This window comes from Monodon monoceros, unplaced genomic scaffold (assembly GCF_005190385.1).
Source record: "Monodon monoceros isolate NGI ecotype Baffin Bay Population unplaced genomic scaffold, NGI_Narwhal_1 Super_Scaffold_7, whole genome shotgun sequence".
Taxonomy (NCBI): Eukaryota; Metazoa; Chordata; class Mammalia; order Artiodactyla; family Monodontidae; genus Monodon; species Monodon monoceros.
In genome coordinates this window covers 71,338,102-71,361,299 of record NW_021703784.1, presented here as the reverse complement: position 1 = coordinate 71,361,299, position 23,198 = coordinate 71,338,102, and the positions used below count along the sequence as shown (strand labels likewise).

The window sequence follows — 23,198 nt, the reverse complement described above, 5'->3', positions numbered from 1 at the left end:
AGAGGGAGAGAGGGAGAGAGGGAGAGAGGGAGAGAGGGAGAGAGAGATATCAACTGGTTGAGCCAAGCAAGGCAAGATGAAGACAAAATATTATGGGAAGTCAGGAAGGCAAAGTTCATTTTCACTTATTCCAGTAGGAATCTCAATGCTGAATTACCACGCAAATACACAACCATGTAGGACCATATCTGTATTCTCAATTTTCTCCCTTTTCTACATGTCATATTCTAACTTACATTTCCTTCTGTCCTAATGTTTCATTCTTTTAATTTACAATTGTTCTTTTACTATACATAGTTACTCTAAGCTGTTACGGAAAGAAGAAGGCTTAACTATTAGTTAATTAAATATAAAAGTAAGAGAACTGCAGAGGGCTAGAGGCCAGATTGCCCTGAATGGCTTGCAGGCGGAAGAATAATCAGGGTATTTATCTTTGTCCCGTACTTTATAAAGCACTTTCCCTACCATCACCTTGGGCCCTCCTCACAACAGTCCTGTGAGGCATGTGTGAATACTGTCCTAATTATAGAGACAACCCCCCCCCCCCGAGTTTCGACTAGACCTAGGGTCCCTCTACAGCAAACTCCATGTCTTCTCTTTACTCCACAGCTGCCTTTTGAAATAGAAATGAGCTGGTCTATATCAGCACTGCCCAAAAGAACTTGCTGCAGTGATGAAATGTTCTCTATCTACTGAAGAGTGTCTGCATTCTCCAATAGGGTGGCCCCAAACCACGTGGGACCTGGGAGCACTTGAATGTGGCTCACGTGACTAAAAAGCCGACTTTTAATTTGGTTTATTTAACGCTGCCATGGCCACATCCCACTGGGGGTCCTTACACTGACGGCACAGATCTTTAGTCCCTCACTCCCGCCACATGAATGCAGGAGAAACAGGGCTCAAATACTGGCAGCCAGATGGCATGAAGTGCCATTAGTGATAAAAGAAGGGCAAACCCCGCCCCCTTGGCTTCCTCGGTGATGGCAGGAATATTAGGAAATGACAGTGCTCAAAAGACACAGAGAGGAGACAGCGAGGGGGAGGGAGGGAACATTTTAGGGGAGCCCTCCTTTGACCATGGCTCAGCCAAGTAGGCCTGCAGACCCTGGGCTAGAGAAACTAGCCCAGGGTAGTTTCTGGGTAGAGAAACTCCAGCAATGCTTCAGGGACTACAGTGGTAAGCCGGCAGCAGGGAGAATTCTTCAAATGACTGCAGAATCTCAGCAGATTCTGTGGGCCCTGGATTTCTGGGATCATTAAAAGGAAGGATCAGCCCTGGCCTAGGATCTTAAAATTGTGGACCCCTTCTCCAGCAAACCACCCAAGTTGGCAGCAGGTCAGAATCTACAAACAGGCATCCCTCCTCCAAACCTGCAAGGAGGCTAAGGGGTAGTAAACTGGCCCAGCACTGTGTAAGAAAGACCTTTTCCTTGAGGCCTGAAATCACGATGGGATAAGGGATGAGGGTCAGCCCATCTGCAGTATCCCTGTGAGAAAAGTGTGGGATGGAGGGAGAGGAATCAAGAAATATTCCCTCTTCCCTCTTAATGCAAACTGTTTCGCATTGTCCCTTAAGGATGGAGTTCGCCTTTCCAGGCATCTGGGCATTGTTTACCTTTTTAGTGAGTAGGGCCTCATTTAACGAGATAACACCAAGATAAGGGCTGGAGCTAGGGAAGAATCCCTGCACAGAGGGCTCCCTGAGCGGGCAGTATGGCAGGTGGTTAGAGCCTCTGGGGGGTCTGGTGGGCCTGGGTTTCAATTCCAGCTTGGACACTATAGACAGTTAGCTGTGTATGCAACCCAACCCTCTCACAGCCTATGGAACGAGGATAATACCTCCTCTCAAAGGGTCAGGGTTAGGAATTAGTGACACAAAGTTTGTAAGGTGCTTGGCACAGTTCCTGGCATATAGCGATCCATCAGGAAATAGTGACTACGATTGTTTTTGTCATTTTCTTTTTTTTTAAATTAGTTTTTACTGGAGTATGGCTGCTTTACAATGTTGTGTTAGCCTCCACAGCACAACAAAATGAATCAGCCATACACATACAGATATCCCCTCCCTTTGGGACTTCCCTCCCATTAGGTTACCACAGTGCATTAGGTAGAGTTCCCTGTGCTATACAGCATGTTCCCATCAGTTGTCTATTTTACACATAGTATCAATAATGTATATGTGTCAATCCCAGTCTCCCAATCCCTCCCACCCCACCCCTTTCCTCCTTGTGTTTTATTATTTTCTGGTAAAGATGCGTATTAGTTTTCTATTGCTGCTGTAACAAATTATGATAAACTTGGTGGGTGAAAACAATAAGTATGTACTGTCTTACACTTCTTCGAGGCAGAAGTCTGAATTGGGTCTCATGGACTGAAATCACAGCTTCGGCAGGGCTGCATTCATTTCTGGAGGCTGTACGGGAGCAGAATCTGTTCCTTTGCCCTTTCCTTTTTATACAGGTCACCCACATTCCTTGGCTGTGGCCCCTTCCTCCATCCTCAAAGCCAGCCAGGGCGGGTGGTGTGCCTCTCACACCTCATCACTCTGCCCCCCTCTCCTGCCTCTTCCACTTTTAAGGACCTTGTGATTACATTGGGCCCACCTGGATAATCCAAGGCACTCTATCTAAACGTCAGCTGATAAGCAACCTTAATTCCCCTGGCCATGTAGCGTAACATATTCACAGGTGCTGGGGCTATGGTCGGGGACATCTTTGTGGGGCCACTGTTTTCCTTACCCCAGGCTTGGAAGGGAGGACAAGGGGAGAAGTCATTCCCATCTGTGCTCCCTCTAGCCTGCATATCCCAGCAGGGGCGATGCCTAAGAAATAGCTGGGTTGGGGACCTACCACATGGTGAGGGCCCCTACCAATTGCATCTGCTGGCTGGGGTGCTCTGGCCTGGATTCAACTCCTTCCTCCAGGTCGGGCCTGAATCTGTGAATGCACTCCTTGGTGCCAGGAGGCCATGTTGTTCCACACAAATCACAAAGCCAAGCAGTGCCCTGGGCTCGTGGAGATCTTGTGACACTCTCACCGAGGAAGGAGGGCCTGGCTTGGCAGGCTGGTCAAATACCAGGTTGCATAGTTACACCCTCACACTGTGGGACTCCCTGTTCAAGCTGAAGCTGGGACAGCTCTGAGCACCAAGGCCTGGGTCCCAAATGCAGACAGTCCAGTTTATACAATGACTGAAGCCCAACTGAAATGCCATCTCAATACCTAAAATGTGCAGAATTTGCAGGGCAATGAAAATCTTGTAACAAGGGAAAAACAAAACAAAACAAAACAAAGTAGTTTCTCCTTCCTGTTTGGTGATGTCAGAGGGCAATTTTCATTTTGTTCAAGTCTCAGGCTGACGTTTTAACATGCGGCATTAGTTTTTCTATTTTTATTACTACCTAAATTAATAAAAGCAACTGGTGTTCAATAAGCGTTTTAATGGTTGAGAAGAAAGTTACCAAGTAATGCAAAGTCCTCCTCAGCATCTATGTGCACAGAAGCCTGGCTTCTGTCCTCCACGTGCTCTCAATGACATGTACATGACCATCGGGGGAGCACTTAACTGTCTTAATCCACTGCTCGCTAAAGCATGATGCCGCAAAGGGCCACAGCGGTGCTTTGGGGGGACAAAGAAAGGGATGGGTTCCGAGGAGACAGCAGTGCGTGCAACCAGCCGGTGATCCACAAACCATGTGACTGTGGGCCCAGCCCCTGGGCCCTCCTTGTTGTTTTTTCCTTCCTTCTCCCAGGCTGCCAGCCCACAGACCTCCATGCCAAAGCTCTCTTTAGTTATCTGTTATCTGGGGCCAACAGCTTGTAATAAGCCACCTCCGTTTGTCCCTTTGGACCCTTCCTTCTCAGACAGCTGGCTCTAGTGTGCTGCAAGTTCCTCCTGATGACTATTAGGTAAAAACTAGAGCCCACGGGTGGCAACCCTAAAGAGTGACAGGAGATCAAGGACAGACTTGGCATCTTGAATTTACGATCGTCATTTATTATTTCTCAGAAGCTGGCTGGTGACATAACGAGACTCACTAACAGATATGGTCTCTGTTTCCCAGACTCTGAAGGTACACATTCCTATCAGTTACTTTTAATAACCCTGAAGATACCCCAGCTAAATCCAGTCACCAACAGCCACGGCCTGCCTGGTGGGTCGGCGTCCTTTAGGGCCTTCCCCCGGAGAGCTGTCCTTTGCGGCTGCACTGCCAAGGTCAATGATGTTCCTGTTTGCACTGTGAGGTGATCCACCCTTCTTGTGCTTGCCTTCCCTGTGCTGAGGGCTCATCACAAATCATCTCTCAGTACTTTTCCTATTTCCTTTGTAGAACTCACGTAGTTTACTGCTTGTGTGTGAATCCTTAAGGACTGGGCTGTCTTTTTATAACAAAACTTCACGGAAATACCTTAGCTCTTTTTTTCAGGTTAAAAGGGAAGAATTCTGGAAAGGTGCTGGGTTCTCTGCATATTTTTTTTCACTTGTCTAAATTATTTAAACAACATATTTCCAATTCAAGGATAAGAACAGGATTACCTGGCCTGCAGCCATTTGCATACTACTTCTTATTTTTTAATATATCTGCACACCGTCTGTGATATTCTTCCTTGATATTTCACGTTAAATCATCCCAAGCTTATACTACCCTTACCCTAAAGCAATATTTGTAAAGCCATGGGTTTGAGATGCTAGCTGTAAAGTTTTTATTATTGTTTTAATTACAATTAAAATGTAACTGTTAAAAAGAAGTATTTCCCTGTCTACCATCTAAAATTATTTCCTGTACTATTAATGTTAGCCTCTCACTTTGGGACACACTCATCTAGAATATAGTTTTGGGAAGAGATTTACATGAGGAACTTGAAAGAAACAAATCCACTGCTATTTCAACTTAGCCAAAGATAAAGAATTCTTATGGTCTGTTTACACTAACCTTGGAGAGTAAAGAAATTTAACATATTCAAGAATAATGTAGAATATCTCACTGCCTACAGGTCAAAACTTTTATATAAAATAGAAAATTTGTAAGCATTATTAAATTCTTTTTTTAAAGCCACCTGAATTCTTTCTTCACAAGTTGGTCAGGGGACTCCCCTGGTGGCTCAGTGGTTAAGAATCCGCCTGCCAATGCGGGGGACACGAGTTCGAGTCCTGGTCTGGGAAGATCCCACATGCCACGGAGCAACTAAGCCCGCACGCCACAGCTACTGAGCCTGCGCTCTAGAGTCTGCGAGCCACAACTACTGAGCCCTCTGTGCCACAGCTACTGAAGCCCACGCGCCTAGAGCCCGTGCTCTGCAACAAGAGAAGCCACCGCAATGAGAAGCCCGTGCACCGCAATGAAGAGTAGCCCCTGCTGGACACAACTAGAGAAAGCCCGTGTGCAGCAACGAAGACCCAATGCAGCCGAAAATAAATAAATAAGTAAGTTCATTAAAAAAAAAAAAAAAAAGTTGGTCAGTTATCCATTCAGTCTTAAATGATCACATCTGAGCAATTCCAGCTTGGAGAGAACCAGGAGACACTGTTGTCTACTTGGTCCCACCATAGGGGCTGAGCTGGAACAACAGAACAAATGCCACCCATCTCTCCAGTCCCCACCCAAATCCTCCACCTCCAAAAGCGGGAACAAGCTCAGCTGTGATCTATGATCATTCCATTAACCTTGCAATGAAGCATTAAATTAAATTCCCTACTGCAGACTCTGCTTTCGCTACAAGGGGAAAAAGGCCTTCACTTTATGCTAATAGATTTACTAAGCAACTCCGTGTTTACAAGAGAATGCAAATAAGCAAAATAATTTAGCAAATTGTGAAATCTCCAGTGGGGGTGTTACAACAACTGCTTTTTCTTTTGCTCGTATTTCCTCTAAAGGTTTTCGTTATAGAGAGTTTTAGCCTTAGAAAGAGCAGTTCTCAAACGGTTCATCTTTCTATAGAATTTTCAAACCAATACTTTAAATAAAATTACAGGAAAAAAGATGACTTGAGCTGGACAAGTCTTTTGTCCTCTCTGGTATCAATCACCACCTTGGATGCTGGGGAGACTCAGAGAAGGACATAGTCGAGTTGGTGGCAGAGCCTGGGCCTTGGGCAGATGCCAACTTCCCGACAATGAATTCAGCACTCTCCATACCAGCCCAAGCTTCCAAGTCTTCCCCAGAGAAGGTGAGGATTCCTCTTCAGCAAATTCCATTTCTGGGGGGTAACTTCAAAATAATGCTGCCCTATTTCTCTGAAGCCAGAGAACTACAGAAGTCATATCACTCTCTGTAAAAAAAAAAGTATGTCCTGCTAAGGGAATAGTAAGAAGCTGGGCTTGTGATACAAATACTTGGCACAGTGATTTCAAACCACTCATATCAAAATTCCATGTTATGGGGCTTCCCTGGTGGCGCGGTGGTTAAGAAGCTGCCTGCCAATGCAGAGGACACAGGTTCGAGCCCTGGCCCGGGAGGATCCCACATGCTGCGGAGCAACTAAGCCTCTGCGCCACAACTGCTGAGCAGCCTCCGCTCGCCACAACTAGAGAAAGCCTGCGCACAGCAATGAAGACCCAATGCAGCCAAAAATAAATAAATAAAAATAAATTTAAAATTCCATGTTATGTCTCATCAACCCAGATGTGGAAAGAGGTCAAGTATGCCAGAAAAATCCTTCAACAGTCAGATCATTAAAGGGTATTGAAATCTAGAAATATAGCACATCAGAGCTGGAAGGGATCTTGGAAATCATACAGTCTAATCCCCTTCTTTAATAAATTGCTCATGGTCATAGAATTGGTTTGTGTCAGAGTAAAGACTAGAAACTCGGAGGCCAAATATTCTTCTTTATTATACTGTTTTCTGAAGCTCTTTTTGTCTCTGAAGCAATGAAGGCCGGTCAAGTCCTATCATGTCAACTACTCAGCATGCAGTGTATAAAGCTACATGGTTAAGCCTTGCCTCCTATCACCAGGCAACCGGAGAATTATCAGGAAGCCTGCTCAGCCATGGCCAGGAGAGCTCTCTTCTACACACAGACCTTCTGTGCATCACCAGGGACTCTGTTCCTTCCGAGGTGCAATACCTAGAAAGCTGGCTAACAGAGGAAGCAAAGCAGATCCCCAGGGCCTGCTGAACTGATAAAGATGCAGTAGCAACAGTCAAAACAACAACAAAAACTGCCCAGCCTGAGCTCGCTGGGTTCGTGCTGTCAGAAGCACCATCCCACCCAGAAGCAGGATGCAAGAGCTGGTCAGCGGTCCTCTCCCTCCTGCTGTGCCAGCTCCTAACCAGAGGCCCAGCTTCAAGGCCTCCCAACCTCTGGTGGGTTAAAGTAGCACCCATCCGCTCTCACTATCACTGCCCTCATTTCTCAGGCCCCTCTGGAATGACCTCCACACCTGAGCAACCCCAAGTGGAGCAGGCTTACCTGTCAGCATCTCCGAGGCCCAGGGAGGTGTTTCTTTGCAGGGTCTCCCGCACCACAGCCATCCCATCAGGGAGCCGGTTCAGGCGGCGGGTGTAGAGGCCAAGTCCACCATCGGTCATGTACCTTTGAAAGAAGAAGAGGATGACGCAAAGGTATGGTTAAGGGCAGGTCCTGTGCCATCCTGCGGTTCATATCCAGAAGTCCTGCATGGCCATCCTGTGTTCTAAGGGGGAAGGAACTGAGGCTTTCCCAAGGCTCTGTCACTGATCACAGCCCAGGGATAACTCAGCTGACTCAACCCAAAGGATCACCAGCTTGCTAGTAAAAATAAGTCGGCTTAATTAACCCAAACTCACAGGAACCTATGAAGCAGAAGGGAACTAGTAAATAAAATTAACTGTCAGATGCATTCATGACATTCTTTTTAATGTCAGCAATTATACAAGCAGGTGTTTTAGCTAAGTACTGTGAATGGAACTGACAAGTCATCGGCAAGTCATAGGGAAAAATGTTACAGAACAGTGCAGTGGAAAAAGTAGGCAAGCTTTTAAGATGAAAAGAAAGAAAAGATGGAGGATACAAGAGCCAGCTTTGCTGTCGTGGGCAAGTCATTTCTCTGAGGCCTGTGTTTTTCATCTAAACTGTGTGAATGTCACAGCCTTCCTGCATCACAAGGTGGACATGAGAATTAGTGAGATAAGGAATATCACAGTGCTCTATAATTTGTATAAGATCGTAGAAACAGAAGATGTTATTAGGACAGTCATCATCTTGAAGTAGCTACAAGGGTAAATTTCACCTCTGACACTGATGTCTTAAGGGGGGTGTCCCAAACTCTCTGAATAACAGTAATGCTCCTTTACTTTTCTAGATCTCTCGGTGATGCCACAAAGCTATCTTCTGATGAAATCAGTCAGGGGGAAGGGGAGACCCCTGAAACTTTCTGTATAGATGGCTGACTATCTATCAATCAGACCAGTTCCTGAAAGATTAGCTACCAGTAGGAGGTAGTTCAGGTCCAAAGCAGCTTTCCTTCATGGACCTTCGCTCCCCCACGACACCCCACAAAGGAGACTGCTTGCGCCATCACCCCCATCTCCAGAGGAGAACAAGAATTCAAAGCAAAATTCGAGCAGAGCCAGAATCCAAACTCGGATCCCTTAAATTCCCACATGGGCCCCATCAGATTGACCTGCAATGCATCCGAAAGTGCAAGAGATTTGCATTTCAAGTCAAATAATAGGAAGTAAGAAGACCAATGAACGAGTGGTTGTTTTGCTGCAACAGTCAGCTGAGCTCATCATGGAACGTTTCACTGCCTTTGGTATCTTGGCTTTAGAATATATGGCGTAGATCCTGAGGGTTCTCAATCCTTGAGATTCTTCCACCTCTAGTTTAGGAACTTCTTAGGATATATTCTTAGAAAAATGGACTTACAGGATGCTGTGGAGGTTTCCCAGAACCAGTAGGGTCAACTTAGGGTCAAAGAAGAAAGCTTTCACAGAAGCCATCTTGGGTGAGAAGGAGCTTCTGTTTTGGGTCAAAAGAACTCTCCCTTAGGGCAGCTTCCAGGATACCATGTCTGAACTGACTTCTCTGATGGCCCCATTCACCCCCCGTTTATGACATTAATGATCACAATGCCAGCATAATGGAAAATCTGCTGAAGTCAGTCAAACCGATTGTTTGTGCACCAGCAAAACAACACAGCAGACTGGCTTTTTTCACTCAACTGTACGATAAAAACCACCCTGTGAATATACTAAACCCCAACGAATTGTACTCTTTAAAATGGTGAATTTTATGGTATCTGACTTATTCCTCAAGAAAAAGGAAAAAAGAAAACCCAAAATCCCCAGCGATTGCAGCTGCAGTTAAATAATTATTTGTGTAATGACTTTTGGATGCTTGGTTCCCACGCTGGATAGTGAACTCCTTGATTGCAGGGACTATTTCATTTTGTTCAAATCTATATCCCATGTGCCTAACACATATTAAGTGCTTAATAAATATTGCTTTTGTTGAATGAAGCCCAAAGATACAGCCATAGGGTGAAGTTTAGCAAAAAACATTTTGGGAGGAAACCGATTACAGGTTCTTCTTCCTCTTAAATGTCAGGAAATTTGACATCTAAGACATATGGCAATTAAACTGTCTACCTGTCAGTCAACCCATCTGCCCATCCATCCACCCATCCACCCACCCACCCAGTCACCCAACAGGTGTAGTGACCCTGGGTCCAGTGGTGGACTTCATGTGTGCATCCTACAATTAACATAAGGAGAAAAAAAAACACCTACAGAAAAATGCAGTAACTCTGCCAGAGGCTAGACTTTCTAGAGTAAATGTCCTTTCAAGGAGATTTCAGTGGAAGCTCTTCAAAACACAGTCTGCTGCACCATTAAACAAGGCAGTTAATTTCGATTTTAGCAAAGTCTGCTCAGCCACATAGATAAACAAAAATTTTTCAACTGGGGAGATCTTGTCAAAGGACAAACTAATTTTAGCATTCATTTCCCTGCTGGATTTTTATTGCTGGTGAAACAACACACACGGTTGGGCAATTACACTTACCCGGGCATGTAGACGGAGGCCCACACATACACAGCCCTGGCTTTCTGTGAAGGCCAAGAGCTGGTGAGCATTCCAGAGACTGAAAGCTGAGATGTGCTGCAGCCCCCAGCCCACTAACACCGGGTGCAAGATGGTGGTGTCAAAAACTGACCACCGATGAAGGTGGGGGGGGCCTTGGAGAGATGGGACTGGATGTGCTAACTTAGCTTGTCAACTGCTGCTGGGAATTCTGATTTTGTTTAGGCAGAGAGGAGGGGAAAGACAAGGATAAATCAGGATCCTCTGCCTTCTCAAATGCACCAAAGACTGAAAGCCAGAATTGAATGTAACCAATGTGACAACGATCCAGTTTCCTTACAAATCTATTTCATTCGTTGTGTGTGTGTGTGTGTGTGTGTGTGTGTGTGTGTGTGTGTGTGTGAGAGAGAGAGAGAGAGAGAGAGAGAGAGAGAGAGAGAGAGAGAGAGAGAGAGAGTGAGAGAGAGAGTGAGAGAGCGAGAGAGAGAGCGAGAGAGAGACAGAGGGAGACAGAGGGAGAGAGAGAGAAAGAAAGAGAGGGAAGGAGGGAGGGAGGAGTCAGAAGTGGTTACGGAGAAGAGGGAATTTACCTCTTCTCCCAGAGATTTGTAAAAACGTATTCAATCATATTTTTTTTAATATTCAAACTAAATTCTATGTCCTCTCACTGCAAGACAGCACAGCACTGGAGATAGCTGTCACTTGAACCAGCCTCACACTCAAGAACTTAAAGTATTTATTTCTAAAATTATTATCCACCAAATACAGTAGTCTGATTTCTAAAAAGCTCTGTATATATTTTTAATAACTCTTCTGGTCTCAATGAAAAATATACATTTTTTGGTTCAACTCAAATTTCTACAGGAATTGGCTACTGAATGCATTAATATAGACTGCTGTCAGTTCATCCCTTTAGGAAGCATAATTTTAGAGATGAAGCCGTCACTGGTGTGCTGATCTAAAAGACCAGCCCTCGCCCTGGAAGGTGTAAAGGTTTATGTTCCTGACGGCTCAGGAGGCTGGGAGGGATGGCTGCATCCCATGTCTGGGATGCAGCTTTATCAGAGGCTCCCACTGCGTGGAGATGCAGTGACTTGCCTGAGGTCAGAAGGAAAGGAACCAGCTGATCTAGGTTGGTTCCGAATCCCTGAGCACCAGGGCCACACTTTCCTTCTCCATGGAGAAATAAATAATTAGTGCTGGAGCCTAATGAGGTGCTGGTAATATCCTAATGCTGGCTTGCTGGGGTCCTAAGCCACCAGGCAACTGAACAATTTTCCACACTGTCCTCCCGAGTTCCGCGGTGATGGGTGGAGGTTCCGCTGCTTCCCCAGAGGCTCCTGGATGGAGAGCGGGAGCCTCTGCTAAAGAGACAGGGTGTCTGTGGGGGGTGTTTTTCTTGCTTTTCAAGGCTGGGGCACCCTGGGGTGGCCCACGAGCATCAGAGTTAGGAGCATGGCTCTAACTTGTCAGTGAGTCCTGGGTTCAAAGTCTCCCCTGCCCCTTGCTAGCTGAGGGCCCTTGTGTGCATCATTGTTAGCAAATACTAACGGTTACTGATGCTTGCTGGGTGCTGTGCTAAGTGCCTCACATAAGTCATGACATCTTCAAAAGAGTCTTATCAAGTGTTATTTTTAATCTCTATGTTTTAGATGAAGACAAGGAAACTGAGGTCAAGATCAAGTGCAGGTAGGTGGGTTCTAATCCCAGCTTTGTCACTTTTGGAGGGTAATTTCTCCAAGTTTCAGTTTCCTCACCTGCAAGATGAGTGAAGCTACAGATTAACCTCACAGGCCCGCGGTGGGGAGACTGAGACAGTGCGTATAGTGCCCGAGCCTGCTGGGTCAGGAGCCCTTAAAGCTGATTAGCTGCTGTTACTCGCAGCAGCAGCAATGGCTCGTATCTCTGAGTAGTGACTCTGCAGCCCCTCCTCCCCTTTCAATTCCACAAATATTACGTGCTCTGTGCCAGGCTGGGGTTACAGAGACAGAAAGGTCTCATTCCTGTCCTGCTTAGTGAAGCTCAAAGTCAACAAGGGTCTCAGATATGTAAATAGGTAACTCTCCTACTGCCGGACGAGCCGTATTCCAGACGGATGTATGACAGGCTCCGTGCATAAAGGGGAAGGAGTCACAGTTGGCCTTTGAAGGGTGCATAGGAGTTTGCCAGCCAAAGGAGGAGGATCCATCCAGGCGCATAGATAACATGTACAAAAGCAAAGAGGAGGGTAAGAGGATGGGAAGTAGTTCACTGTTGCCAGAGCAGCAGGAACAAAGACAGGAGCCGGGCTGCAAGGGGACTGGGGCACAGTCAGGAAGGGCTGGGAGGCCAGGCAGGGCTGAGACCTTTGCCTGGAAGCCAGGGAAGCTATGAAGGTAGTAAGCTAGTGAGTAACAGGTTTTTGATTCCTCCACCATTCAACACTCCATTTTTGGCAAGCACTGTCTCACTGATATCTCCTGTAGATTTTTCAGAACACGCCGCTTGTCTGGATCCTGTCTGAGTCACCCCAGACCTTCGGGAAATGACCAGACTTGCAGGGTAGACCTCACCATCCCTCCAGCTAAAAGAGACCTGTGAAGGCAACAAGCCTATGACAAGGAACTTTCTCAACAAAATAGGTGCATCCTGTGTAACGGACAGGAGCTATGAAAAAGCTTTGGAATCTCATAGGACCTGTCAGAACAAATACGCTAAATTCTGAGTCCGACGCTGTCAACAGCTCTCTCCTCCTTCTTTAAATGTACATGGTGAGGCAACAATGTAGAACAAGTGAAACTGGCTCTGTGAGTCACCTTCAAAGGAGGGAAAGAGGACCCATCCTTCCCAAAGTTCCCAACCTGGCGTATAAGGAACACAAAGGGGCTGGCGCACTAATCGCAAAGGAAATCACCTTCTGTCAAGAACTGGGGGAGGTGAGAGCAGATGGGAAGGGAGAAAAATATGTACACTGATGTATTTCAGTGTATTCCTAATAGAGCACAGCATAAAAAAATTTAAAACTCTCAGAGGCAAGAAGTGAAAGCAATACCGACAGAAAAAAAAAAAAAATCGAGCCTCAGTGATTACTTTTCCTCAAAGAAATGTCAGCTTGTCTGTATTTCTGGGACACACATTTGGTTTAAATGTGAACATAGCAAAGAAAAATGGAATAAAAGAACTGCATATTTAAAAACTATTCCTTGCCAACATCAATATAAATATATGAACATATACATCAACAAATACTTCGTTGTATAAGGTTAAAGAAAATGATGTGGGCGGATGAAAAGACCTTGCATTCGAGTTTCACCAACACCCAAGTCCCCAAACAACCAATGCTTTCACAGTGCTCTTCTACTCCATTACAATAGGCCTGACATTTATATTCTAAGTTTATTAGGATGTAAATTGAGTTTCTGGACCAACCTGTAAAAGGATCCCTTTAGTTTAGGGCCTCTTAGAAGTCAGATGAATAAATTTCACTCTGGGTCATGGAAGGACAAACTGACAAGCAAGTCTAACAAAGCTGCCTGAATCCTTTTGAAGAAAGTTGATCTTAGTGACAAAAAAGAATCTGCTACGTTTGACTTAAGGGGAGAAGGTGCATTTGAAATGCAAAAACATGGTTGGAAAAATCCAGATTTTTAAACTTTTCAGTGCTCTTTTTTGGGAGGATGTGAGAGTTCAGTTTTCCTCTCCAGCAAAAATAATAATAATAATAGTAAGACTGCAGCACTAAAATTTAGGTGAACACTTAAAATTTTACTAATGAAACACTTGGAAACTGCTTTGCCCTCAGGTTTTAGGCACAAAATCTGAGGCAACCATGGCATATTTCATTTACCAATCCACCCCGCTGCTGCCCTCACCTCCAATGACAAGTACGGAAACGTATCACAGAGCAATTCTAAGACCCTGCCCACTGCATAGCCTTAATATCTAAAAATCAAATAAAGGTGAGTCCTAATCAAAGAACAGGTTGCTGCTGCTTCTCTATCATGGACCACCCCAAACTGACACACAGTGAAATGAAACTTACAGCGGCCTTCAGAGAGAAAGTCTAAGTTTCGAATGTCTTTCTTCATTTGGTTTCCCTGCAATAATACGACTTCAGGTATAAGTAATCCAGACTAGACCGCACAAATAATCAAGAAACATTTCTTTGGTGTTCATGTCTTTTAGGGAACTCCTCCAATAACTCTGCTGGCAGAGGGAGAGGGGGATGTGCCCCTACAGGACCAGTTTCCTACCTTCCTGCTCGGAGCAGGGTTGGGGCAGAGATCAGCACGACTTCCCAGGGTGCTCTAGGACAGCTGGCGCTTCAGGACATCCCCGAGCTGGTATCTTGCTCTTTTTAGGAGGATATGAGAGTTCAATTTTCCTTTCCAGCAAAATCTGCCCTTATTTCGCTGAATCCTGGAGCAGCCACCCGAGGCCAGAGCACAGAACAGGGCTATGGCAAATAGATGTCACTTTCACTGCAGGGAAGTTCCTTCAATGGCCAGGAGCCACCAACGGGGAGCATCCACAGCTCAAGGGGCACCAGCTCCGTCCGTGGCTCATCTGCATCTCACTTCCGTCTCATCGAGTCAGTCCTGGCTGTGAAGTGAGTCAGACGATTGGGGAAACCCTGGCTCAATTCTCTGAGCCTGGTGTAGCAGGAAGGCAAGTCTGCAGAAGTGAGCCAGGCTCAGCAGGTCTGGAGCCTACTCTGGCTACCTAGTCACCGGAGCACGCCTCTCTGGGGAGCACCGCAAAGACGTTGCTAAGCAAGTCAGGCAAGAGCTCAGCTCCAGCAGACCACGGAGACACAGGTAACAGCGCGAAAAGGCAGGCCTGAGTAAAGGAGGAGTCAAAAGGTCCCAGGGGGGTCCATTAAGACTCACTGGGTGAACGTGGTGCCACAGACTTTATTTCCGAAAGCTAGGTGCTGCAAAGCTGCTTGAAGAGAACAGAAGGCACACTGCAGGGGTCATGCCACAAAACTCAACACCTGCCTCATCCTCTACCTGCCACTGAACCAGTAGCTTCAGCAGCAGCTGGCAACTTATTGGAACTGCGGCATCCCAGACCTCCCGAATCAGACCCTGCAGTTCAACAAAGTCCCCACGTCGTTCTAATGTGCACTAAAGAATAGAAAGCAGGGCCTCCCCGGTGGCGCAGTGCTTGAGAGTCCGCCTGCCGATGCAGGGGACACGGGTTCGTGCCCCGGTCCGGGAATATCCCACATGCCGCGGAGCGGCTGGGCCCGTGAGCCATGGCCGCTGAGCCTGCGCGTCCGGAGCCTGTGCTCCGCAACGGGAGAGGCAACAGCAGTGAGGGGCCCGCGTACCGCAAAAAAAAAAAAAAAAAAAAAAAAGAACGGAAAGCAGTGACCTCAGGCAGTGTTCTCTGTAGTGGGGAGCATAAGATGACCCACAGGGGTGAAAACGAAAATGCCTCTGTTTATATTCATTTCTTATCACGTCCCTTGTAAATCCTGTGTGTATGCAGGTATTATAGTATGCACAGTGTTTCAGTCACAAAGCATATGTATGTTTAAAAAACAAATACAGCGTCTAATGGAGGAACAAGCTCTTTCTGACGCAACCAAAAGCAGTTTAGAGACCACCATCTGAAGCAGAAATTCCTAAATCTTCTTAAGTTGTGGACCCCTCAGAGAAACCCCTGAAAGCCATGGAGCCTATTTCTCGTATGAATGAAACATGTATCCAGTTCAAGTCAGGTCACAGACCCCCCACCCCAACACAGGCCCCGTGTTAGTGGCCCCTCTGCGGAGTTAGGGCAGAAGTGGATCCTGGCTGAGTCGGTCCCTTCGACATATAGTTTCCGCAGAGCAAGGTGTTTGCTTGTCTTTGCTGTAAACGGACTTCGCGCTGGCACACGGCATTGCTGTAACTCACAAGTCACCCTGGCTTCTAGCACACAGACTCAATCTCACCACTGCTGTGGGTTTGGGTTTGACTCCACCAAACTCCTAGCAGAGGAGAGACTGATCTAGCGGGAAAATTCCTGCATGGTGATGAAACATGCTGCTATGGTTCTTGCATCTTTTGCAAAATGTAATGTGGATTTTTACAAGTTTAACAAAATTCCATCTAGCGCTGATTACCAGAGCATTTCGGTTTAGCTTGCCTACAGATCTATACATATATCAATGCTATACATATAAATCCGTAACTGTACTAATAAAATACACAGTCACACAGAGAGCCAGGGATTGTAACAATTTATCCCTATTTATGACCCCTATTTAAATAAATACACACATATAAATTTTTCATTACAACCCATAACTATGCTTGTTTAAAATGGGTGTTGGCAGGGTACCCTACTGAAGAAAGGCTGCATGCTTTGGAAATTCGACAGTCCCCATGTCTGGAATTTGGTCTGGCCTGAATTCTCTTTATTGTGGTTCAGCTGTCAGTGTGGGGTTGCAGCAGGTATTTCTAGCACGAGCAGGAAGCTTTTTGTCCACCTACTGAAAGATGAAGCACATTCTAGCACACAGGAGACGGTTCTCTAGACAAAGCCCCTTTAAGCTCTTTCTTGGAATGAAACAGATGGTGAAGGGAGACTGACTGATATCCAGGAATTCTCAAACCTTAGAATACACCCGAATCATCTGGGGAACCCGAGAAAAATGCAGACTCCAAGGTCCCAGCTTCACAGATGCAGAATGCCATTAGTGGGGCCCAAACCTGCGTTTTTAAATAGACCTTGTTTTTTTAAAGCATTTTGAGGTTTACAGAGAAACTGCATGGAGGAAAGTAGAGTTCCATTAAACTCCTTCTCCCCTTCCACCAGTTTCCCCTATTAACATCTTGCATCAGTGTGATACATTTGTTAAAACTGATAAACTAATATTGATACATTATTATTTGATACTAATAACTAACATTATTATCAATAATATTGATACACTATTAACCAAAGCCCATAGCTTATGTTACAGTTCACTGTGCTGTATAGTTCTATGGGTTTTGACAAATGCATAATGGTATGTATCCACTGTCACAGTATCACACAGCTGAAGTTTTATTGCCCTAAAAGCGTCCTGTCCTCCCCTGTTCATCCCTTCCCTCAAATCTGTATTTTTAACAGACATGTAATTTTCTTTCTTTCCTTTTTTTTTTTTTTTTTTTTTGGTTAAATAATTTTCTTGCAGTCAGGATCAAGCTGTCAGAAATGCTGGCTTAAGTCTTGAGAGCTGGATGATGGAGGAACTGTGAGCTAGACTGACCTCAGTTTCCTTAAGAGTTAGTTAAAAAGTCACCATAATATGACTATAGTGTCACAGTAACTTAACTTTCAAATCTTTATAATAACTAGTCTCGGCCCTGTATATTAAGGAGGCAACATGCACGTTAAGAGTACCCAAGCCCGGGCTTCCCTGGTGGCGCAGTGGTTGAGAGTCCGCCTGCCGAGGCAGGGGACGCGGGTCCGTGCCCCGGTCCGGGAAGATCCCACATGCCGCGGAGCGGCTGGGCCCGTGAGCCATGGCCGCTGAGCCTGCGCGTCCGGAGCCTGTGCTCCGCAACGGGAGAGGCCACAACAGTGAGAGGCCCGCGTACCGCAAAAAAAAAAAAGAGTACCCGATCCCTGATTCCCAATGGCCCCTCCATCTCAGATCATGGCCTGGTAAGAGCTGTTCGAACTCTAAGTTTCTTCTAAAACATCAGTTAACTCTTGCGCGTGGACTTTCGGGCCTACAGGCCCCAGAACAGTCCAACTGTGGAAGCCCAGACTGGGAAGGGACATAAGTGAGCAGCGCCAGGTATGCTGAATACAGACTGCTGGGGGTCATCTGTGGGGGGCTCAGTGTCATAATTAGATGCCCTTACCCTGAAATAACCTTCTGTTTCAAAAGAATCCGTCCTCCCAGGCACTTCTCACGCACTGGGACACGCTTGCCAATCTTCCGGTTGCTGCTACACCTTATCATTCCCATGATTTCTGACATGACTCCCGGACCCCTAAAGCTCTCTACGACACAAGTTCACTTTTCACCTTGAGTCGGTGGAATCTGTGCTGGTGTTCAGGGTTGTGCATTTCCTTTCCAAGATGACTAGAGCACCCAGCGGTGGGAATCGGACATCCAGCGTCTCCTTCCCTTTTGGTTCCATGTAGACACCCCTAGGTAGTAACCAGAGTCACTTCCAAACTGGGGAGAAGCCAGCTGGCACCTGACTTTAGGTTTATGTAAGTTTCACTTTGTCGTATCTACACTGTGGCTCAAAGAAATGCCCAGGGGTACTGAGAACAGGTGGAGGACGAAGGTGACTCACGTAACTGGGGGGCAACCCCTTCTGAGACATAAAGCAGGCCTTGGGACATCACCCACCCTCAGCAAAGATTTCTGAAAGCAGCTGGGAGGCTACAGGAAGCACCGCACTACAGCCCTATGCAGGTTGCTGCCCTAGAGATGGTCCACATTTTGAGGTGGTGTCATTTGTTCAGTAAACGTTTATGCAGCCCCTGCTGTCAGGCAGGCACTGGCCTGGGTGCTAGGGATACAAGAATCAGATCCAGTCCTTGACCTTGAGGGGCTTAGAGTCTGGGTGAGGGGAACAGACATGTCAATGTTTGCATGGGGCTCAGCAAGGGCCAGAGCAGGGAGCAGGGCCAGAAAAGGCTTCTTAGAGGAAGAAACCCTCAAGCGGCATCTTGAAGGATGAGAAGGTGTTTGCCAGGCAGCCTTGGGTTGGGGCAAGGAAATTAGACAGTTCACACAGACATACGTGTATCAATACAAAGGATCTAAAATGTACAGTGGATTCACTGTGTGGTCTTAGATGCTAAATTTCTACTAGGTAACATTTTCATTAAGAAAATCATTATTCTGGGCACTCATTCTAAATGGAATTTGATAAATGTATTTCCAACACAAAGAAATACGTATATAGGCCTCTGGCTTTCAAGCACAGGGATTAAGCCAAAACTGGGAGACCCCAAGGATACTCGAATTACCTGCCACTAAATCCGGCAAGCCCAGTAGACACAACAGCTGACAACATAGGATGCCTGACCCTGTGTGCTTTTCCATTTGTCCATGAGCACGGGGTCACCTTCAGAAACAGCACCCAAGCAGCCAGAACACCAGGTCTCCATGGCAGTGGGCCCGTCGCTGGGGTGGGGCAGGAGTTTGGAAAAGCATACTTGATGTTATAAATTTACCACTTTAAACAAACAACTAAGAAGGCCCAATGATTTTTATAAGGTATCCTATAAAGTTTGACAGAATTTTGGTTCGCGTGTAACTACTAAAGAGATGGTAATTCTCTAAAGACACACTTATTCTTACTCTCACATTCTTCCTCCCCCCAATTCAGAGTGTGATGTCTTCACATTAAGGGATATGAGAGTTTTTGCTTTTTTTTTTTTAAGTCTGAAAAACACTGAGTTAAAGTTCTGTGAGAATGGGAACCAGCCATTTTCCTCCTGGAGAGCTCAGATTTTGAACTACGTAAGCACCAGGCCTCCACATTAAGTGAGGCCATCTAAACATGTGTCGTACAGTCACAGAAGTGTCTCAGGATATGTTCACACAGAAGGAACAAGACTGTGGCTGAGAGTGGGGACGGGGCCCCTCCCTGCCCTGAGCCACGACAGGCAGATCTCACAGCTGCCTTTTTGGGGTCCCACCCCTTCCCCCAAAGAAGCTGCACTGCATAATCCTGGTAAAATAGGGCATGCTGAAATTCTTAAAATCTTAAAAACAAAACAAAATTCTAAATTGAAAAGGCTTCCTGCACAAACCAAGGGCCATCGGAAAAAAGAAAAATCAGCCCAGCCTCCATCTTGGCATTCCCCAGATAATGCCTGGGTCTCTCCCATGTGAGCCACAGAAAAATGCCCTTTTCTAGTAAGGCTGGTAAACGTCTGTCCTACTCCAAGAAGTGCCTGTGGGGTCCAACATGGTACAAACTCCAAAAAACAAATGATGTGCTCCTCAATGATTAAAACACCATGCTTGAGTTGCCATAGGGTCCAGCAACCCCGCTCCTGGGCATCTATCTAGAGAAAACCATAATTCGAAAAGATACATGCACCCCTATGTTCACAGCAGCACTGTTTACAATAGCCAAGACATGGAAGCAACCTAAACGTCCATTGACAGATGAATGGGTAAAGAAGATGTGGTACAATATATACAATGGAATATTACTCGGCCATAAGAAGAAACAAAATAATGCCACTTGCAGCAACACAGATGGACCTAGAGATTATCATACTGAGTGAAGTAAGTTGGAAAGAGAAAGACAAATACCATATGATATCATGTGTGTGGAATCTAAAATATGACACAAATAAACTTATCTACGAAACAGAAACAGACTCACAGGCACAGAGAACAGACTTGTGGTTGCCAAGGAGGAGCGGGGGTGGGGGAAGGATGGCTTGGTAGTTTGGGCTTAGCAGATGCAAACTATTATATATAGGATGGATAAACAACAGGGTCCTACTGTATAGCACAGGAACTATATTCAATATCCTGTGATAAACCATCACGGAAAAGAATTTAAAACCCCCCACCTTGCTCATGTGCACACTGGCGTGCGGTGGCCTCACTCACCATGCTCTGCCTCCTCTAGCATCTTAGTGCTGAGATACTGGATGTCTTTTAAGATCATCTCACCCACCTCCCAGCCTGAAAAGGTTGTACCTCTAAAACCTCACCTTAAATGCAACCAGGCATTAAGAAAAACACCGACAGGGACTTCCCTGGTGGCGCAGTGGTTAAGAATCCGCCTGCCAATGCAGGGGACACGGGTTCGAGCCCCGGTCTGGGAAGATCCCTCATGCCGTGGAGCAACTAAGCCTGTGCGCCACAACTACTGAGCCTGCGCTCTAGAGCCCGCAAGCCACAACTACTGAGCCCGTGAGCCAGAACTACTGAGCCCACGAGCCACAACTACTGAGCCTGTGAGCCACAACTACTAAAGCCTGTGCTCCCAGAGCCCATGCTCCACAACAAGAGAAGCCACTGCAATGAGAAGCCCGTGCACCGCAACGAAGAGTAGCCCCCGCTCGCCACAAGTAGAGAAAGCCCGCGCACAGCAACGAAGACCCAACGCAGCCAAAACTAAAATAAATAAATAAATTTATTAAAAAAAAAAAAGTTAACCATTTAAGAAAAACACCAATAATACACAGTCTTACGGAACTATAGAATATTAGATCGGGGGGTGGCGGGAGTTTCCGAAGATTACTTGGTCTGATGATTTCTCAGATGCAGAACTGACACTCAGAGAGTTTAAGTGATTTACCCAAGGAAACACAACTAGAAAGTAGCCACTGATGTGTTTTCATTTTAGTATATTTTTGTGTTCAGTAAATTTATCGTGTTCAATAAATCTTTTACGATAAAATTAAAGTTTAGTTCCTTTTTTTTCCGTTTTGTTTAACTGTTTACCTATTTATCTCCTCGTCTTCTAGCCTCTCACCCAACGACTTCAACAAATGTATGACCAGTATTATTATAATTATGATTATTATTTTCGAGCTTGTACTTTTGCTTCACTATGCCCAGTCCCTAGATTCTGCCTAGAATTCTTGAGATAGGTACCTAACAAATGTTCTTGGTAGACTAAATGAAAGAATAAATAATAACCTAGAATTAAGTTGCTTTAATGTATGATATATGCGTTAAACATTTGGGGAATACAAAGAAGTGAGACATCCTTGCATCTACTTAGAGAAAAGTCAAATACATTAATAGAGGCTATGTTAGCTAAAGGATTCAAGGAAGATTTCTAGGAAGATGGGGGTCCCCCAGGCAGGGGCAGCTAGTGAGAAAAGGCTTAGAGGGAGGGGTCATAGGTCCCATTCAAGGGACAGCATGGCATGAGCAGAGTACCCAGTGTAGGGAACAAGGTCAATGCAGCTCTCAGTGGCTCATGAACCTGAGCTGAAGGCAGGCATGTTGCCCCCTGGCTGAATTCCCCATTGTCCGTGATGTTCTAAAAAGGAGTAAAAAGTGAAACCAGTAGAGCAGGGAGTTCAGCTGGAAAGGCAAAAACTGTTTCGCTGTAGAGTTTCAACAGGTATGGGCCTGGACAGTGCCACAGGCATGTTTGCAAGAAGGACAGGTGTGTCTCCCCACAGCAAGGCGGCTGCTGGAGCTTGGCAGGTAACTTGGGCAGGAGACACCCAGCCGCCAAGAATCCAGGCAAACCAGCCAGCCTGGGAACAGACAGAGCGGCCCGGGCCGTGAACGTCCGGAGGGCACCCCCGCGGCAGCTGGAGCGCTGGCGGGAAGGGCAGGCTGGGAGGGAGCCAGAACCCCGGCCGGTGACCTCCAGAGCGGGAATCAAGCAAAAGCTGGTTGTCTACAGGATACTCAAGTTACCTGCTAGCAGGGCAGGGGGAGCTGCAGTCACAACAGCTGGCTGGTGCTGTACAAAGGCACAGGGTCCCTGAATTTCTCGCGCTTCCACTGGTTCAAACGTTTCCACTTTCACAAGAATGGGAGACAGATGAGCTGAAGGAATCATTCAAACAGGGCAGGGGCAAAGCCACACCCCCTCGACCCTACATAGTGAGAGTGGGCTTATTCAATATTGTAACATTTTACACTTTAAAAAATCCAGCAATCCCATTCCTGGGCATATATCCAGAGAAAACTCTAATTTGAAAAGATACATGCACCCCAGTGTTCATAACAGCTGACATCTGCCAGACCAGAACCTGCAGCAAGGGAAAGAAGTGGGTCTGATTTTTGTGTTTATTTGAAGGGGGCATGGGTGAGAACATTTTTCGAAGGGATAGCTTTGGTGTCCTGCTACCACCCACAGGCTGGCATGACCTGTGGAAACCAGTCTTGTCAAAGAGACCTTCTCCTGAACACGACGCCCAGCTCTGCTCCATCCTTATCAGGACCTGTCATTCCTATGGGAACTGGACCCCCTGAATCTTACACTTTTACAGGTCCTCTCTCTCAGCTTCTCACCTCATACAGGAATCCCTTCTGCAACATGTGGACACAGGTTTCCAGATTCTGCTTGATTACTCTCAGGAACAGGAGGCTTATGTCCTTAAAAAAGAGCCCAGCCCACTGTGACTAGGTCTGATTTTTAGCATGTTTTTCATTACACTGATTAACAGTAACCTTGATGTTTAGGAAATTAAAAATGAAAGTCTAACTGCCACCCACAATCTGAGTTTGGTCCTCTGGAACCTACTGCTTTTCTAAGTATTGTCCACGCCAAG

At 46.1% G+C, this 23,198-nt stretch overlaps 1 protein-coding gene across 6 annotated transcripts in view; it reads right to left on the bottom strand.

The window, feature by feature from the left end:
• Window positions 1-23,198, bottom strand: part of NAV2 (neuron navigator 2) — a 396,738-nt gene that overhangs the window by 115,742 nt on the left and 257,798 nt on the right. For all 6 annotated transcript variants that reach the window (XM_029208228.1, XM_029208230.1, XM_029208231.1 and 3 more), the window contains exon 11: window positions 7,413-7,535. In XM_029208228.1, the coding sequence (XP_029064061.1) occupies window positions 7,413-7,535 (123 nt within the window). The remainder of the gene's footprint in view (window positions 1-7,412; window positions 7,536-23,198) is intronic.